Below are 18,486 nucleotides of genomic sequence, written 5' to 3' on the forward strand. Positions count from 1 at the left end.
TTAAACCGCATAAACACATTTCATCACACCAAATACACAAAATAATGTTATTTTTAGCAATGTCAGATGACCCCTTTAAATATGCTATCTATGTTATAAAATTCAACTAATCGCGTTCAAAATGCTGTTCTCTTTGAAATTATGTGCTCGGAATAAGAAATATTGGCCATTTAAAAACTGATCAGATATTTTTCTCACAGTATTCTTGTTTGTGAAATATTTTGAATTTGAATCATTTTGACTTATTAATAATCACAGTAAATAATTATTCTGCCTTGTATTGGAGTTCAATAAGCTAACTGAAGTCTTCTGTTTCCAAGTAACGGAAATGTCTTGCATTAATATACAATTAAACTTGTGTGTTCACATATCTGCTATTTTAAGATTTATCTTTTGGAGAATATTAGAAGTATAGAGTAGAAAGGAAGCAACTGTTTGTTTTATGAACAGTTTTGGGGAGTAACTAGTTATATGTAACAGAGTTACGTAATTTAATTACAAAACAAATGTAACTGTAATCAGTTACTGAGAAAAAATAAAGTGTAATTAAATTAGGAAAACGTTAACGATTACAAAGGGGGTTACATATATTTAAGCAATTTAGGACACAGAATAGGACACATGCTTTTTTCAGTAACTGTTACTTGGTTTTATGTACAATGCCGTGAAAAGGTTTTTGCCCCCTTCCTGTTTTTTTAATTTTTTGCATATTTGTCACACTTAAAAGATTCAGATCATCAAACCAATTTTAATATTACGCAAAGATAATGCAAGTATATACAAAATGCAGTTTTTAAATGATAATTTCATTTATTAAGGGAAAAAAGCTGTCCAAACCTACCTGGCCCTACGTGAAAAATTATTTGCCCCTCCTCTTAAATCATGAAAGAACTGTGATTAACCACATTATTTTAGAAAGCTGAGTTAAATTTCACTAGCCACACGCAGGCCTGATTACTGCCAGACCTGTTGAATCAAGAAATCACTTAAATAGAACATGTCTGACAAAGTGAAGCATGCTTAAAGAACAACACATCATGCCGCGATCTAAAGAAATTCAAGAACAGATGAGAAACAAAATAGTTGACATGTATCAGCCTGGAAAGGGTTATGAAGCCATTTCTAAGGCTTTGGGACTCCAGCGAACCACGGTCAGAGCCATTATCCACAAATGGAGAAAGCTTGGAACAGTGGTGAACCTTCCCAGGAGTGGCCAGCCTACCAAAATTACTCCAAGAGCGCAACGACGACTCATCCAGGAGGTCATAAAAGAACCCAGAACAACAGCTAAAGAACTGCAGGCCTCACTTGCCTCAATTAAGGTCAGTGTTCATGATTCAACAATAAGAAAGAGACTGGGCAAAAACGGCATCCATGGGAGAGTTCCAAGGCAAAAGCCATTGCTGACCAAAAAGAACACAAAGGCTTGTCTCACATTTGCCAAAAAATATCTTGTTTATCCCCAAGACTTTTGGGCAAATATTCTGTGGACTGATGAGACAAAAGTTGAACTTTTTGGAAGGTGTGTGTCCCGTTACATCTGGCGTAAAACCAACACAGCATTTCATAAAAAGAACATCATACCAACAGTCAAACATGGTGGTGGTAGTGTGATGGTCTGGGGCTGCTTTGCAGCTTCAGGACCTGGATGACTTGCCATAATTGATGGAACCTTCTAAAATAATGTGGTTAATCACAGTTCTTTCATGATTTAAGAGGAGGGGCAAATAATTTTTCACGTAGGGCCAGGTAGGTTTGGACAGCTTTTTTCCCTTAATAAATGAAATCATAATTTCAAAACTGCAGTTTATATTTACTCAGGTTATCTTTGTGTAATATAAAAATTTGTTTGATGATCTGAATCTTTTAAGTGTGACAAATATGCAAACAATTAAAAAAACAGGATGGGGGCAAAAACTTTTACACACAACTGTATATGCATATTTTTTTTATAAGATTAACATTTTATTTCAAGACACTGTTAGATTCCAGTGTTTTCTGTCATAGCTATGCAAAGATTTTATTTCAAAAACATTATCATATCTATTAAACTATTTCTTATGATTTTAAATGTGTTTAACCTCAGAGATCTCAAAGTAAAAAGAGGTGCTAAAGTCTGAACTCTTAAAATTAAATTATTATAATCTTAATTCAAGCGATGAAGGATTTTGAAAGTCTGACAGTAATCAGTGTTGAGTACTACTGTAAGGTTAAACCTGCCTTCTTGTAATGTTTGAAAATAATTAACAGTTGAAAACATTCATTAGACATTTAGAAAAGTAATCAAATGTAATCAGTTACATTACTCTGTATCCTATTACATTTCCAAAGTAACCCTCCCATCACTGTATACCGCTTGTGATTATTGCAGTTATTAATTAAGAAACTCTTCTAAAATTATTCTGTAGTTAATATGCATAACTTTAAATCATGATATAAACAGTAATAGTTATTTTGACTATATGTAATTAGATCACAGAGCTGGGAATATGTTTTGGGAATTTTCACTTCACTCTGACTTTTGCAGGACTTTATATGCTTAATGTTTGGTTTGTTAGTTATGAGTGGTTTTCTTTTTGGTACACAAATATCACATTTTTTATGGTTTTATGGTGCACTCATATTTATTTCCATGTGTATACAGAATCGTCATCTAGATCACTTAACCATGAAATTTTCACTTATTCATCAAAGCAAAAGATCTTATGAAGGTGAAATGGATCTCAAGAGATGTGCTTGACATCTGGCTGTGGAAAGTGCATTTTGGGTTTGTTTCTGACAGGCTTCATTAAGAGCATGCGTTCTTCCTGATGGAAAATAACTTAAGTGGTTTTTGTTCTTGAAAAACCAACTTTACAAATCGGAGCAAACTGTAGGAGTGTTTCCAAAAAGAAAAAAAAGAATGTTGGTTTGCTGTCAGAACAGTTGACAATTAACTAGGCTTTTTTTTAAACAAATCTCACAATTTTGACATCAAGTGTGTGTGTATTATGTGTGAATACTGTTTACAGTTGACAAAGTGTATAATTGGAAGACAAAGCCTCCATTTAAGGAGATTATAAAAAATATTATTATTTATTTTTTATTTATTTTGTCTTTTAAAGCTGACAGTTAAAAAGCAGAATGTGTTTGCTCATTAATAACTAAAAGAAAGTTAGTGTGAAACCACCGAGTTTCTGAAAATTGTTTCAGTTTAGTGTTTTTAGTATTGTGAATCTATCAGAATTTATGCAAAGAGGCCAATATTGTAGGACCAGGACAGTTAAAAAAAAACATATTGGACAGGAAAAGGGGATCTAGCTGCAATAAAATGGTCCACTTAATTCAAAGCTTCATTTATTTTGACCTTCGTCAAATACATTTCTCATTGCACTGCCTGGATTTTATTGTGGAGACATTTTTGGCAGTGTTCTGGGTAAAATATCACCAAAACAAAAAAATCAATAATATATATCAAGCTTATAAAAAAAAAAAAAGAAATCCCACTTGAATAGTGTTGAAGGGTAATAACAAAAATAAAAATGAATAAATGTTTATGCAGCCTATAAGTCTTTATTTAATGCCCATGGCGATTGTATCGTCTTTTATCACAATCTGCTCTGATGATCAATCAGTAACAGATGTGAGCTTGTTTTGGCATCAACACAGACATTCTATGAGGGGCTGTTAAGCACATAAAGTTAATTCCTTAGAAAGTAATGACATTATCCTTTCATTTTACAGCTCAGAAACATGCAAATCCCTGATCAAGTACACATACATTTGAAACCAAATGAACAAAGCCCATGTATGACAGTCTACATCTAACAGTGTGTGTTCTAATGTTAGCTGAACACATTTCAGACATGCCCCATGAGAGCTACGATAATGAAAGACTGAGCGTATCAAAATGAGAATCGCTAACTGCAAAACATCATGTGTGTAAATGAACCGAAGAACAACAATTGGCGAAAATGGGTCTTAAATTTGCAGTAGCTCAAAGTGCCCTTGTGTGTCACAGTATCAGAGACGTGTTTACAATCCTTTGCTCTGAACAGTTCGGGCTTCCATTCACACACACAATGTATGCGGCTTTACGAATGCCGCTCGACGCTCTGTTCTCCAAATCATTACTGTCATCGCAGCGGTAAGCTCTACAAAAGCGTACGGCACTTTAGCCACTAGCTGGCTCTGACCCTAATGGCCCTCACGGTAAACCCGAACCTATTGATTGGTGCTCTCGCGGCGCGTGATAATTAAGTTTCTCTTCTTCTTCTTCCACGGCTGTAAGCTCATCTCATCACACATTAAGAGACAGACCGGCCGCCTCCGTGGAGTCTATCAATGCCTTTTTGAACCCACATTTAATAAGCGCATGCCAAAAGCTGCTGCCGCCAATACATTATCCAGTGTTAGTGTCAGATGGCGCAGAGATTCGGTAATAAGAGCCAAGCTGCAGTTTCATTACTTATTGAGCTTGTGCAGTTTTCAGAGGGACTCATTAGATGGGCCGCAGACATATGCCACAACCAGCAGCCATCTGAAAAGCCCGAAGGAACGCCCCGGTGTCATCGCCGGTTCATTTGTCTGTTTTTCTTGTTGACGTTTGTTTGGATGCATCTCGGTGTTGGGCTCTCTATTAATTCCTGCTTTTGAGAAGATGAATCGCAGAAGGGCCGTTCCTGGTGGCGACTGCGATGGCACAGCATTGTTTAATCAAGCAACTTTAAAACAGGCATTGGCGAACGTCGCAACAGATGCGCCATTGACATCGGTGGAAATTGCATGTGGTGTTTCTTGAAATGAGGGATTTTTTTTAGTAGAATCAAACAATCATTGTTGTCCCTTGGTTCAACATGACATGGGAATAAAGGACTTTCTTGGTGCGGGAACTTTCGAGAACAAATGGCTGGCTGGAAGAAAACAAGTCGAATAACTTTGCGATGTTTGACAGTGAATTTGACCTTGAGACTCCAAGTTCCAGACAAAAAGCTCCCTTGAGAAGTGGGGCGGTGTGTCAGGTGAGGAATTGTCCTTCACAATCAATCGCAAACTAAGTTGCTTCAGAACTTTTAAAAGCAGAACTTTTTTTGTTTGCTTAGGCAAAATCCCTTTGTTTTGATTTGTATTTCGGGTTCTCTTAGTACCTAACTTTAACGTAAGCTCACATAAGTTATGCTTTGCATAACTTCAAGATGTTCTTGACTGCGAACTTTACCTTGAGCCTCTATGTCCCAGTCAAAATGCCCCCTTGATAAGTGGGACGGTGTGTCAGGTGAGGAATTGTCCTTCACAATCAACCGCATTGATTCCATCTTTTTCACATATACAAGCAAGCAACCCACTACTGCTGATCACTGTTGGTTGCTTAGACAAAATCCCATCTTTGTGATTTGTATTTCTTGGTCTATTAGAACCTAACTTTCACATGACTTTACATTTCACATAACATTTCAAGTGCCCCTAGTTTTAAATAACTTTAAAGTGCCCCTATTATGCCATTTTTAAGGTTCCTAATATTGTTTTGTGTGTCTACTACAATAGCATGCAAGTTCAAAAAATGGTTTCGTTTTCTCAGACTAAGCATTTAATATCACCTCATTTTCCGACGATTCTCAAGCAATTCGGTCGAAGCAGTTCTAAGATTCAGTCTCTTTAAACCCCTCCTTTCCGTGAGCCTACTCTGCTCTGATTGGTCAGATGTCTGTTGTGAGTGGTCTACCACATACAATGAGCCTCATTTGCGAAACGAACGTACAACAGAAAGTTGAGCGTACATTCGTTTTGACGCAAAACTTGGAATTTATCAGTATGGACGTGAGCTGTGGCTACGATCAAATCTCACGTCACGTCAAGTTTTCGAGTAAGTTGAAACTGTGTGCAGCATAGAGAATTGCGGAGAATTGTATAATGGCAGCATTTTGTTCATTTTGATTATTTTCCTGACCGACAAGAAAAGCTTATTTTTTTTTGCTTTATATGCGCAAATAGCAGCATAAACAACGGATCATAAATATTCACTCATCGTCGCATCACCCACCTGCCGCACTTCTGTGAACCGGAGAAAAACAGAAAATAAATATGACTACACAAAACTATTTCTCTTAAATAATTAACAGATTAACAAAAGAAAGAAAAACTGTGCGACAAGTAGGCCACTTTCGTTTTTGTGACACTCTTAACTAAATATCAAATAAATTTAACTGATCGCGCAGGCATGTCCCGTGCACACACACATTTCAGCCATTAATCAAACTAAAATTCTACCAAACATAAAAGTTACACTGCTCAATTTAAAAGGTCCACTGTAAAATCAGCGTGCAGCGCCCAAACAAACATTTTTGCACATACGAAGGATGATTTTTTTTACGTGGATATTGGAACACAAGTGTGAAGTAAAGCCTTGTTTACATCATGGATAATAGTTTAGCAACCAAATGTTACATGGCAAAAAATGGAAACATTTGGATGTCGAATGAGAGAGGCTTGTGAGCCCAGTGCCGTTTAGTTTCACTTTAATAAATTTGTTTTAGCTTGATGTTTGTATTCTGTTTATAATGAATGCCACTATAGCCTAATTTGTATTTTACTTTATAGTTTAATATAAAATTTTATAGCTACTAATTTTTCATTCTTGTTCTGTAATACCGTTAAATTTAAAGTTTTTTTTTTTTTTTGTGGATTAAGGAGAACTAAATAGGCTATATAGTGTTTATAAATGTTTTGTTATATTTAATGGTCTTTAATATACATATAAGTTAATGCCATAGTTTGCAATTGTAAGGTTAAAGGGTGTTTTTAGAGTTAAATAATTTCGCTCATGAGATTACTTCCTCTTTTTGGCCGGGTTACATTTCTCCATGTCGTAAACTCTAGGGCGAGGCTTCTAAACCGGTGTGTTTTTAGGGGCGTGATATTTAAATGACGATTGTTTTCTGCCACCACATTTATCAAATATTTTGTACGATGAGATTGGCGGCATACTAATGTTTCATGAATCACACGTGAACTCTGTCATAAGTTGATTTGTGGGCTCGGATCTGCTGTCGTTTCTACGATAGATTGATAAATGAGGCCCAGTGTGTGTCAGAAATAATGCGCCCATTGCCATAGTTCTTTATTGTTAATGCTCAATAGAAAATATAAACATCTATTTAACATACTTACAGTTTGAGATTCAGTGGAGCCAGCTGGTCCAAATAAAATGGGTACTGAGCCAACTTTCAAGAGCAAGCGTTTTGTGAATCCTGCGTTGAACTCTTTGAGATTAGAGAAGCAGCCATCGATCAAATTACGTGTTTGGTGGCGGGGTCAAGCCGTTCGTGGCCGGCCAACATAGAATATACTGTAGGCGGCATTATGCAAATGTGTTAGTGGTAGGGTGACCATACTGGCCATTTTTACGGGACACGTCCTTACCAGGATTTCTATATTGCCTAAAATATCCAGGTTTTGGCTGTTTGTGCTGTGCAGAGCGATTGTTGTATGACATCTGCGAGAGCTATAGAGAGCAGACGGCTCCTTCTGCTTTTGAATTGCGCTCGCTGTACTTTGATGTCATACAACAATCACACAAGTCTGCATGCGGCGCTTCAAGTCGAATGAACGCATAACATGCGCGGATATTTGCATCGCTTTGACCGTTCTCTGTAGATCCCACCTTCTCACGTGCCACGATTATGTGCAATGCCTGCACGTTATTGGTCGATCATTACCTTCAGCAAGTATGACAAGAGGAAAACAGAGCCAAATACAGAAATCCTGGCCAGGACCTGTCCCGTAAAATGGGACATATGGCCTCCCTAGTTAGTGGGATTTGAATTACTAGCATCTCGTTTACACAACAATCGGAGTCAATTCTTTCTTTTGGGAGACAATAACTTTATTTATTGTGCACATTAGGCTTTACAACTAATTTGCAGTTCGTTTGCATTCACATACAGCTACATTATGTGCTGCATGAAAGGCAGTATTCGAAATGGCATAATATGGGGCACTTTAAGCCTTTCTTGACCACAAACTTGACCTTGAGCCTTTATGTCCCAGTCAAAATGCCCCATTAAAAAGTGGGGTGGTGTGTCAGGTGGGGGATAGTCCTTCACAATCGACCCCAAAGTTGCTTCCATCAGTTTCACATTCAAGAAATCAAGCCCCTACTGCTGAACGTCCTTTCATTGTGATTTGTATTTCTTGGTCTATCAGAGCAGTCTATTAAAATTCATGATGATTGACAGAATAAGATGTATCCAGTTTCCCTGTTTGCTTGTCTTCAACATGTAAAAGGCACCGCTTTCACATGCAAAAGTCATGAAAACAAGGTGATTTCATGGAAACATCTGTTGCATGCTCCGTTTAGCTCTGTTATGCGCCGTGTTTCTGTGGCATCTACAGGGAAATGTGAAAAGCCAGTGTTTGAGGTCTTAGCCCTTGTAGTGGAGATCTAACTAGTCCAGAGACATCCGTTGGGCCGCACTTCATGGCTTCCTGTGACTCCTCTAATAGGCTGTTTCAAAGAGCAGCAAGGACACCTTGTGAAGGCGAGTAAATTAATCCTCTGTGCCGCCACGACGCTCCACTCCACCAGGCTCCTGAAGGGCAGGCGCACTTCCTCGGCCATCGCCGCCGTCTGCCCTCTCTCTGGCGCTCCATTGGCTCATTTGCATCCATTTTTCATCAGTCATCACCGGAATCCCTCTGCACATCAAACGGAGCCAGACCCGAGGCTAGCCGCTTTTGTGGTCTCACATTTCGATCGCGCGTTACATTCACCGAGGCTTATTGCTCTTTTTTTTTAATCTGGACTAAGAGGAATGCACAGGTTTAATGACTTTGTGGGGCACGCTTGGTATTCTGTGCAAATAGCGGCGAATTATACTCTGCCTTTGTGAAAGATTTCCAATGACAATGGTGGATAAGGTCCCGTGCTCGTGAAGCGGTTCCCCCTCCTTGAATATTCATTCCTCATCAGGACGCATTGCATGTTCTCCCAACGCCTCTCAATGAGACTTAATAAACTTTCTATTGAGACAAATGGCGGATTTCACCAGAGGCACAGCTGGATGTTGATGGAGAATGCTAATTCTGACAGTTCTGGACGAATTCCAGAGCGACAAAAAAATGGCACGACGGTGGCACTTGTCACATCACTTTATCCAGGTGTTATCTATCTCTTCCCCAATAAACATTAATCTGTGCTGCTTGTCTTTTATTGAATGAACGAAGAAGCCGTTTTGCCAATAGGACAGGCACAGCATGTGAGATGCGTGAAATGAAGTGCCTCAGCCGTCGTTTCCCACAAGGCCCGGCTGTTCGCCATCTCTCAGACTGTCAGATGCCGTCGTTTCACCGCTGCGCCTTGTGTGAAATGACCTGTCAAGGTTGTAAATTTATTTGTTCTCATGCAGGTTGACTGTAATGTTGAGGATACAGGGATTTATACGTTTCTTCTTCCTGCGATCGTCCTTACACCTGAGACTTGGGTAGCAATATCAGGTAGAAGAAATGCAAATAAGGTCAGCCTACCCCCATTGAGAGATTATCCTCGGTTTTAGAGTATTCTGGTAGTGTTAATTCGTAACTGTCTGGGAACCAGTGCTTATGACAGATTTGGCATACTGTGCTGCAAGGCCATTTTATGTTTATCATCACACTTGTCTTTTTCCTGTCATTCTTTCCCCAAGGATGAATGTGATGTTGAGACAGATTATCAGCTATTTGGCTCTGAGGAAATGTCGCATGGCTTTTCTTTTTCTTGCGTTTAAGGGCTTGACTACCAATGCAAGTAATTTCATTGATATTCAACATATTTGTTGTCATTGAGCGCTCATGGTAAATGGTAGCGATGTGAGGAAATCGTGACTCATAATCGAATAAAACAGCATTTTACCATCCTTCCAGACACCCTTGAAGTCGTATGTAATCTGGTTAAGGCGAAAACTGGCCCGTTTGTCAATTTGTAGCCATAGTGTTGCCGGTAAGTCACTCCTTAACCTCAGCGTTACTGCTGGTCTCAAGTACATTTTTGTGGTCTGTGGGATGTCAGTGCTGTGGCAACTGCAGTTTACAGTATGGTGTTCTCACCATGTTAGCCCTTTAAGTCATATGTATCATATTTAATGCATGGGTTTGTATGGCTTCAATATCATAAACAAGTAAAAAACTTTCCCAAGAAAGTGTATATAGTATGTGATCTATTCCATGTCTTCTGCCCCCCAGTGGATTACCCATGCTCTTCAGAAATATTATAGTTTCTGAAATGGTTTGCTCCTATTTTTTTAAGAAGATAAATATTTGCTAATTTAAGCAACTTGTTTTAATTGTCATTGCTTTTTCAAAATGAAAATGTACTAAATGTAAGCTGCTTATTTTTGATATTTCATTCATTATATGTAGAAAAGTCATGTTTAAAATATGAAAAGGCAAGCATTTGATGTATTCATTTTTAGTCATCATTGTAATTTGCTGTGGTTTGTTCACCATAATACATGTTTATCACCAAATAATTTAATCAAATTATGCCATTTTATTATGGTATATACATAAATAACAGTTCCCTATCTAAATATAATACATTTATAACATATATTTATTTACTTTCTCATTAATTGAATTACTCACTTTTCACTTATTTCATAATTATATAATTTTTATATTTTTCTGATTTTTATATATTATATAAAAATGTTATTATTATTTATTTTACTCATTTTGTATAAATGTTCAATAGACAAATCACTTTTTTTTTTTTAGAACTCTAACTTTTATGTCAGACTTTACAGTGTTTATCTAGGTTAATATGTATTTCTGTATAATTATTCATTGTTAATTCATGTTCATTCATTAAACAGTAATATTAAATTATGCAATTTAAAATGTTTAAATTTACTATTATATGTAGAAACTATTAACCAAAATGTTGCCAAGTATGAAATTTAACTCATACTGTACCACATACCAACCACACATAATCTCATTGCTTCATTAATATAAAACAATGGTAGCTCTTTATTTTAAGGACCAATTCTCACGCATGCATATTGCAAACATACTGGCTGTTTATTAAATACTTATTAATGCTTTATTATGCGTGACCATATTTTAGATCCCTTAATCCTACCCCATACCTACACTTAAACACTACCTTACTAACCATTATTAAGCAACATATTAGGAGTTTATTGAGGCTAAGTCGCTATTAAGATTTAGTTAACAGTGAGAATTGGACCTTAAAATAAAGTTTGTCCAAAATAGCTACTAAAATTAAAGGCGGCCCTTGAGGCTAAAAGGACCCTGTGGCCTGTGAGCTTTCCAAAGCCAAGTAGCCCTGCTTTACCATCACAGACCATCACACCTGACAAAAGCTTTGTACTCACTGCACTCCTGACAAGACTTGCCCATAAGGAATAACAGCCATTCTTTTGGCTTTAATGTGCAGGTATGGCTTTGTCCTGGCTCAGTCCCACGATAACACATTGTGTGTTTGGCCCCTGTGTTGATCACAGTATAATCTATTTATCGCCCACAGCCCTGCGTGACCGCCCATGTCGCATGCTTATCAGATTACCACAGCCCCCTAGTATTGGGAGAGGCAACCTGGAGTTGCAAACTTGCCATTTGCAACTTTATGAAACGGCGCCACGGATATCTACATCAGCATTTTCCCCTGTGGCTTAGAAAACTACAATCTACCCCGTTGCTGATTCACTCCTCATGCAGAACCAATTGCGAACTGCTCAGTCCTGGAAGAAGCTTTGGTGGATTTGCGCCTGGCCGACAGGGACTTGTATCCATATATTTGATTTAGCATACATGAATGTTGCTGCCTAGATCAGCACAGCGCTGAATGCATCAAGCCGAAGCACGGAATGACTCCAAATGAAGGCTGTAGCTCCTTATACCACGCTAATGTTATCAGACATCTCCACAGTTCTGCAGACTTGCTTGTGTGAGGAGGTTCATAAGTTATTCTGAATAGCTTCAAGTTCCAGTGTGAGTGTCAAAAGATGGTTCATTTCCATATTTTCTCATTTTCTGCTACCTAGGCCTCTTGTCATTGTTGTAGAAGTTTAGAAGAGACGAATCGAGGTTGAAGAGAGTTCATTCGCACATCCCTGCCGTCGAATACAGTTTAAGATGTAGGATTAGCACTAGACCGTCTCCGTTGGGGCCGCTCGAATCATTCCGGCCAGAACTGGCTGCATCATAAGTGTATTATTGTCCTTCTTCTGACAATAACATTAAGGATGCCGTAGCGTGAATCGGATTTATAAAACTCTCAGGCGAGATGATGGTGTTCTTTCGCGCTCTTTAATTCGGCTTCACACGGTTGAGGTGCTTTACCTTGTTCCACGTGCGCTTCGCACGGTGCCAGAGGACCCCCGTGCTCGCATTTTAACAAAGTTTCTATGGCAACGTGGCCATTACTCCAAGTTGTTGAGGATGCTCAGCTGGAGGGGGCTGGTCACAAGTGCCTACACATATCATCCAAACACCAGGATACAGACATACTTTAGGGATGAGTTGATTCCAATTTCTCATCCTGACGGTTAATTTATGCTCATAGCTGCATGCCGCAGGAATCTGATTGGGGTACACGATGAGGAGATAGAGCGCATTGATATTCATTTCTAGGTTTCAAACATGGATGGAGAGAGTCGCACTTGCAGGTACAGCTTTTCAAAAATATACGTGGGGGAAAACATCTGCATAGATTAAAATGCCATTGGAGGCAGGAGTTCGCAGCCTTTTGGGTTGTGGTGGATTTTTAAAGTACCTAAATTCTTGGGACCCTGCATACCATCGCTGACATACACTGTCTGTTCTTAAAGGGATGGTTCAATTACTTCATGATTTACTCACTCTCAAACCATCCTAGGTATATATACATTTTATTTTTTTTAGACAAATACAATCTGAGTTATATGAAAAAATGTCCTGGCTCTTCCAAGCTTTATAATGGCAGTGAATAGTGGTCAAGGTTTTGAAGCCCAATAAAGTGCATAAATCCATCATAAAAAGTGCTCCACACGGCTACGAGGGGTTAATAAAGGCCTTATGAAGTGAATCGATGCATTTGTGTAAGAGTAATATCCATATTTAAATCTTTAAATAATCATCGTAATCTCTAGCTTCCGCTAACTGTCGTACACGTGTTCACGAGAGAGTGGCGTTCCAGCGGATGACGTAGGATGAAGGCGGAGCATAAGCTCCGGTGAGAATATGCTAGTCTTGCAAGAACCAAGTTTTGTTTCAAGCTAAGGAAAACCAGTCTCCTCTTGGCTTATATCGAAATCCTCAGACACTTTTCTTTATAAATCCTCGTTTTGTACTTCTAATTCATGATCGGTGTTTTGTTTTGCTCTCTCCTCTGCGCTGTACTAAAAACGGAAAAGTTTTTCCTTTGGTTTTTTGAAAAGTTCCGCGACAGTATTATCAAAACGATTCCTTTCACATGGATCCGCGAGTACGACTAAAAACACTGTTTTATGCATGCCAGGCCAGTAGTTGGCGATGTCACTTTGTAAAGAAAGAAACAATACGCACATACACACTTATTGACTGAACATTTAAAATGTATGCACATGATGTCACCGTTTTCCAAAATGTAAGTTTTTGTAGTTTTAACAGAGATGATAGCATTAACATTTTTTAAAAACTTGCACTTTGAAACCAATTTTTAAAAGTTTGCGTTTTCAGTCTCCCAAAATACAATTGGCATGTAAATGAATCGCCAAGAAACATAAAAGGTTTCATTCAAAAAATGGTGTTGTGTAAAACCCCACTGAATGGGGAAAATTCGTTCATCCTCATGCAAAATTCTCGATCTGCAGATTCCTGTTGAAATGACTGGATTTGGATGTTTAGTCATACTGTAAAACATGTATCAACTCGCTGTTATGTAAAATTCGGATTGGAATTTTATAATGATTTGTGGTGTCGGATCAGAGTTAATATTGTAAACTAAAACTAAAACCGTATTTGGAATAGAATAAATGTTAACTGAAATTTAAATAAATAAATAAGTTTTAGCTAGTTGACAAGGCAACATTTCTTATTTTTTAAGTTGTACTAAAACAAGTGCAAGTACTAAAACTAAAACTGAAATAAAAAATATAATAATAAAAATGATTAATAAAAAATACTAACATTTTAACTAAAATTAAAATCATAATATTAAATTAAAATCGTATATCATTAAATGATTTATGAACATTTGAAATGGAATGGATTTTTCAATAATAAAAAAAAAATTCAGCTAAGAGATGAGTGAATTTTATTTTTTTTATTGCAATTATGCAAATTATATTTAGGTTATGAGCTGAATAGTGGCTGAACAAGGGGTTCTGAAAATGAACTCGATCTTCCCATCTCTAGTCTTAACACAAACAAACGATTCTAGGAATTATAGTCACTCACTCAAATTTCCCTTTTTGTGACATAATATTTGAATATTCTGGTGACGCCTCCTTCCTAGGAGAAACATATTAAGAGGAAAAAGTCACATTCTAAGCTGAAATAGTGTGTATGCTGCTGTATCATGAGCGTAGCTGTGATTGATGCTCGCTGCACTATCAGGAGGTTTCTTTCACTCCGTATCATGCGAAATCCTAACTCTGTGAATGCAATACTACTGCACTTCCAGGCAGCGCTGAGTTCTCGCCATCTGGGAAGCAACACATCCCAGAATGTGATGATGTCAGCTGGATTAATTATATTGCCTGGTGCCTGAGAACCTAGAGCCACAACTCAGGTCTTCCTGAAAGTTTGGTGCACAGCATCACTGTGTAACTGGAACTGTTCCTTTGATTATTATAAACTGAATTCTGGTCTTATTAAAAAGTTTAGGATATTTTAGGAGTAACAATTTAAAACTGGGAGACCCCTTGATGAGCAGAGAGACAGAGCAGAACATATTGTATAAATCTGAGTACTGCATTTTAAGCCTGGCTTATAATAGCATGCATTAATGTCCATATTAATGTATTTATATACAGTACTTTATGGTGCTGCATTGCAAAGCCATTAAAATAATCCTTATTGATGTTTAGATTCATTAAACTGCATGATACCAAATGCATTGCAGGAGGTACAATGAAACATTTAGCTGAACTTAAAAGCTTTTGCTGAGGTCAATTTAATATTGTATTTTGGTTTAACGCATATTTACATTTCATCAAACAGTAATAATTGGCGGACCCCTGGGGTACGGTTGCGGACCGCTGCTGAAGAACCTTGCTTTAAAATAATGTTCACTCAGGAGTCATAAGCAAACACGCTTAACAGTTCAGAAGTTCATATTAAAATATATGAATTAAATATGTGAATAACTAATGATCTGCTATGAATTATATACTGTAAGCAGATTTTTCAGTTTTCTAGGATATGACAAAAATTCTTAATTGTGTTTGCCTTTGTAAAAATCACTGCCACAATGCTAAGGAATATTGCCATGCAGCAGCCTGGGCATTCTAGGTGTTTGCTATTGGGTTACTAATCAAAATGATTATTTTTAATAAAATAAACTTATGTTTAAAAGTCGGGGGTCAGTAAGACATATAAGTAAAATATATAAATTAATCATTTTATTCAGCAAAGATGCATAACCGTGAAGACATTTATAATGTTACAAAAAACTATCTTTGAAAAAAAATCAACAATCAACAAATCTTGAAAAAAAAATAAATAATCACATTTTCCACAAAATATTAAACCGCAAAATGTTTTTTAACATTGATAACACAATGTAACAAAAATTTGTTTTACTTAAGTTTTGTATGTTTCTTCTTTAATTCTAAATAACGGTGCTAAGTATTATTGTACTATTATTTTCATGTAGCATCAATATTTTGGTAAATATTTAGGTCAGGTAAATATTAGAACTTTTATTATTAATTATGAAACATTGGTTTAATACAGATATGTTTTTGTACTAATTTAGCATTTTTTTTTTTTTTAAGATATTTTGCATTTGCAAGCATGGGAACATTCTAGAAGTTTTTGTAACATTCTGTAATATTCTAGTGCTTTCTGGAACATTCCAGAACATTGTGCGACTAGTCCTAAAAGACTAAAATCATCTAATGTGCACTTCTGAAGTTTTGGACGACTCACTTTTGCTAACTGTTTATGTTAAACTGTTGTTGTTAGCTCAGTATTATTAATGCACAATGAGTAATAAAAGATTAGCTTGTATAAGTTGTCAACATCTTTTTATTTATTTATTTATTTTTTATTTTTTAAGTTTTCATCAGCACTGTCAATGATACACAAAACATAATGTGATATGTGTTATGAACTTCATAAAGAAACATGTTTCACTGAGTAATAATAAGAAATATTTATTGAGCAGTAAATCAGCATATTAGCATATTCCAAATGATTAAAATTTAATGAGATAGCCGCACAATTTGAAGTATCATTCATTTCTATAGTGCAAAATGTTTCAGCAATGACTCATATAATAGATATATCCCTGTCAGAGTTGCATAATAACTGTTTATGTTTGTGTGTGTGTGTGTGTGTGTAGCTGGGAGGTGTTGCGATTTCTCCTGTCAAACCTGCGCTGGTGGATGGAGGAGTACAGATTTGATGGATTCAGGTTTGATGGAGTGACGTCTATGCTCTACCATCATCACGGGATCGGTATGTCCATGGAAAATTAAGCACGTAATGTTCTTTACTTAGAATTACTCTACATTAATAACATTCTTCCCCTGTAAATGTCACAGGCTCTTATTGTAGAACAGGTAGAAAAGCGTATTGGAAGAGCAACCGTTCCAAGGGCAGTTTCGGTAGACTGCGAGCATGTTACGTAAACTCTCATAAATGAACGGAATTAAGCAGGAAAAGCATGTGATACAAGTTCTTTCAAGCAGGAAATTAATTACACAAGTAGTGTGGCAAAGGTTATCCTGGCATTTTTCTCTTTTCTTTTTAATTTTGTACCAGTGATGCTGCTAATGATTTTCAGTAGGTTTTCAAAGATCGCTTTGAATAAATCCTACTTTGTTTTAATGAAACATGACATTAGATTCACAAAAAAAGGGTTATTGCGAGTTGGTTTCTTCGTAGCTCTTTTTAAAATGAGTTTTGTGTAATTGCTAATTAATTTTTATTCAAATGTAACCATCAGTGGTGGAATCTGATTTTGTTTACATGTTCCCTGATGCTCAGGATCAGGATTTTCCGGGGATTATACTGAATACTTTGGTCTCCATGTAGATGAGGACTCTCTTGTCTACCTCATGTTGGCAAACCATATTTTGCACACCCTCTATCAGGACTGCATCACTATTGCAGAGGTAAGCAGTATGTTGTTTTCTGAAATGCACTGAACGTAGAAGCTCTCGGCAGCATGAAGAGTATTTCTGAAATGTTAGCTCAGCAGTTCTTGAACTGAATTGCTCCTGTTCTTATTCTGCTGCTTTGAGATGACAGTAATATAACATTGATGTCGTAGTTCCCATCAGCCATGGCTTATACTGCAACAATATGACTGTTTTCAAACAGGTTTCCCTGAAACTCCGCATAAGACTTGAGCTCTGTTTCAAATTTTGCGAAACATTCAATAGCTTTGTGAGAAAAAGACAATATTCTATTCTATTCTATTCTATTCTGTTATGTTATATTATATTATATTATATTATATTATATTATATTATATTATATTATATTAGATTAGATTATATTAGATTAGATTAGATTAGATTAGATTATATTCGTCATATACACATTCACTACCATTAAAAAGTCTGAGGTTGGTATTTTTTAAAATTTAATTAAATTTTCTTTTTCTTTTTCTTTTTTTAATTAATTAATTTTTTTTTTTTTTTTTTTTTTTTTATTACAAATTAAACATTATTACAATTTAAAATAACTGTTTTCCATTTTAATATATTTTTATAATGCAATGTATTCCTGTAATGTAAAGCTGAGTTTTCAGCATCATTACTCCAGTCTTCAGTATCACATGATCCTTCAGAAATCATTCTAATATGCTGATATATTGCTCAATAAACATTTTTCTATTAATATCAATGTTGAAAACAGTCATATTGCTTAATATTTTGTGTGTGTGTGTGGAAACTATGATACATTTACATTTTACATCTTTGAAAGTACAACGATCAGCATTTATTTGAAATATACTGTATAAGGTTTTTATAAATTCTTTACTTTCACTTTTGATTAGTTGCATCCTTGCTGAATAAAAGTATTATTTCTTCCAAAAATGAAAGGAGAGAAAAAAAACCCTTACTGATCTCAACCTTTTGAAGGGTTTTGAAGTCCCTGTATAAATCATTTATTTGTATGTTTTATACAATATTTTAATATCAATAGATTACTATTAAAATAATACTTATTATTACATTAGAGGCAACAACATATACATTCATGAAGTATAATTAAATTAAATTTTAAAATAATTGTGAATTATTGTTTGCAACCTTTTTTACTTCAATAAATTGACATACTTTAAAATTTTGATAAAAAAAAAAAAAACTAGGA

At 36.2% G+C, this 18,486-nt stretch overlaps 1 protein-coding gene across 1 annotated transcript in view; it reads left to right on the forward strand.

Moving 5' to 3' along the window:
- LOC107752276 (1,4-alpha-glucan-branching enzyme-like) overlaps window positions 1-18,486 on the forward strand; it is a 192,494-nt gene that overhangs the window by 71,187 nt on the left and 102,821 nt on the right. Inside the window, exons 8-9 of the mRNA XM_016568208.1 lie at window positions 16,505-16,620; window positions 17,152-17,279. Of these exons, the coding sequence (XP_016423694.1) occupies window positions 16,505-16,620; window positions 17,152-17,279 (244 nt within the window). The remainder of the gene's footprint in view (window positions 1-16,504; window positions 16,621-17,151; window positions 17,280-18,486) is intronic.

This window comes from Sinocyclocheilus rhinocerous, unplaced genomic scaffold (assembly GCF_001515625.1).
Source record: "Sinocyclocheilus rhinocerous isolate Xijiao unplaced genomic scaffold, SAMN03320098_v1.1 scaffold1012, whole genome shotgun sequence".
Taxonomy (NCBI): domain Eukaryota; kingdom Metazoa; phylum Chordata; class Actinopteri; order Cypriniformes; family Cyprinidae; genus Sinocyclocheilus; species Sinocyclocheilus rhinocerous.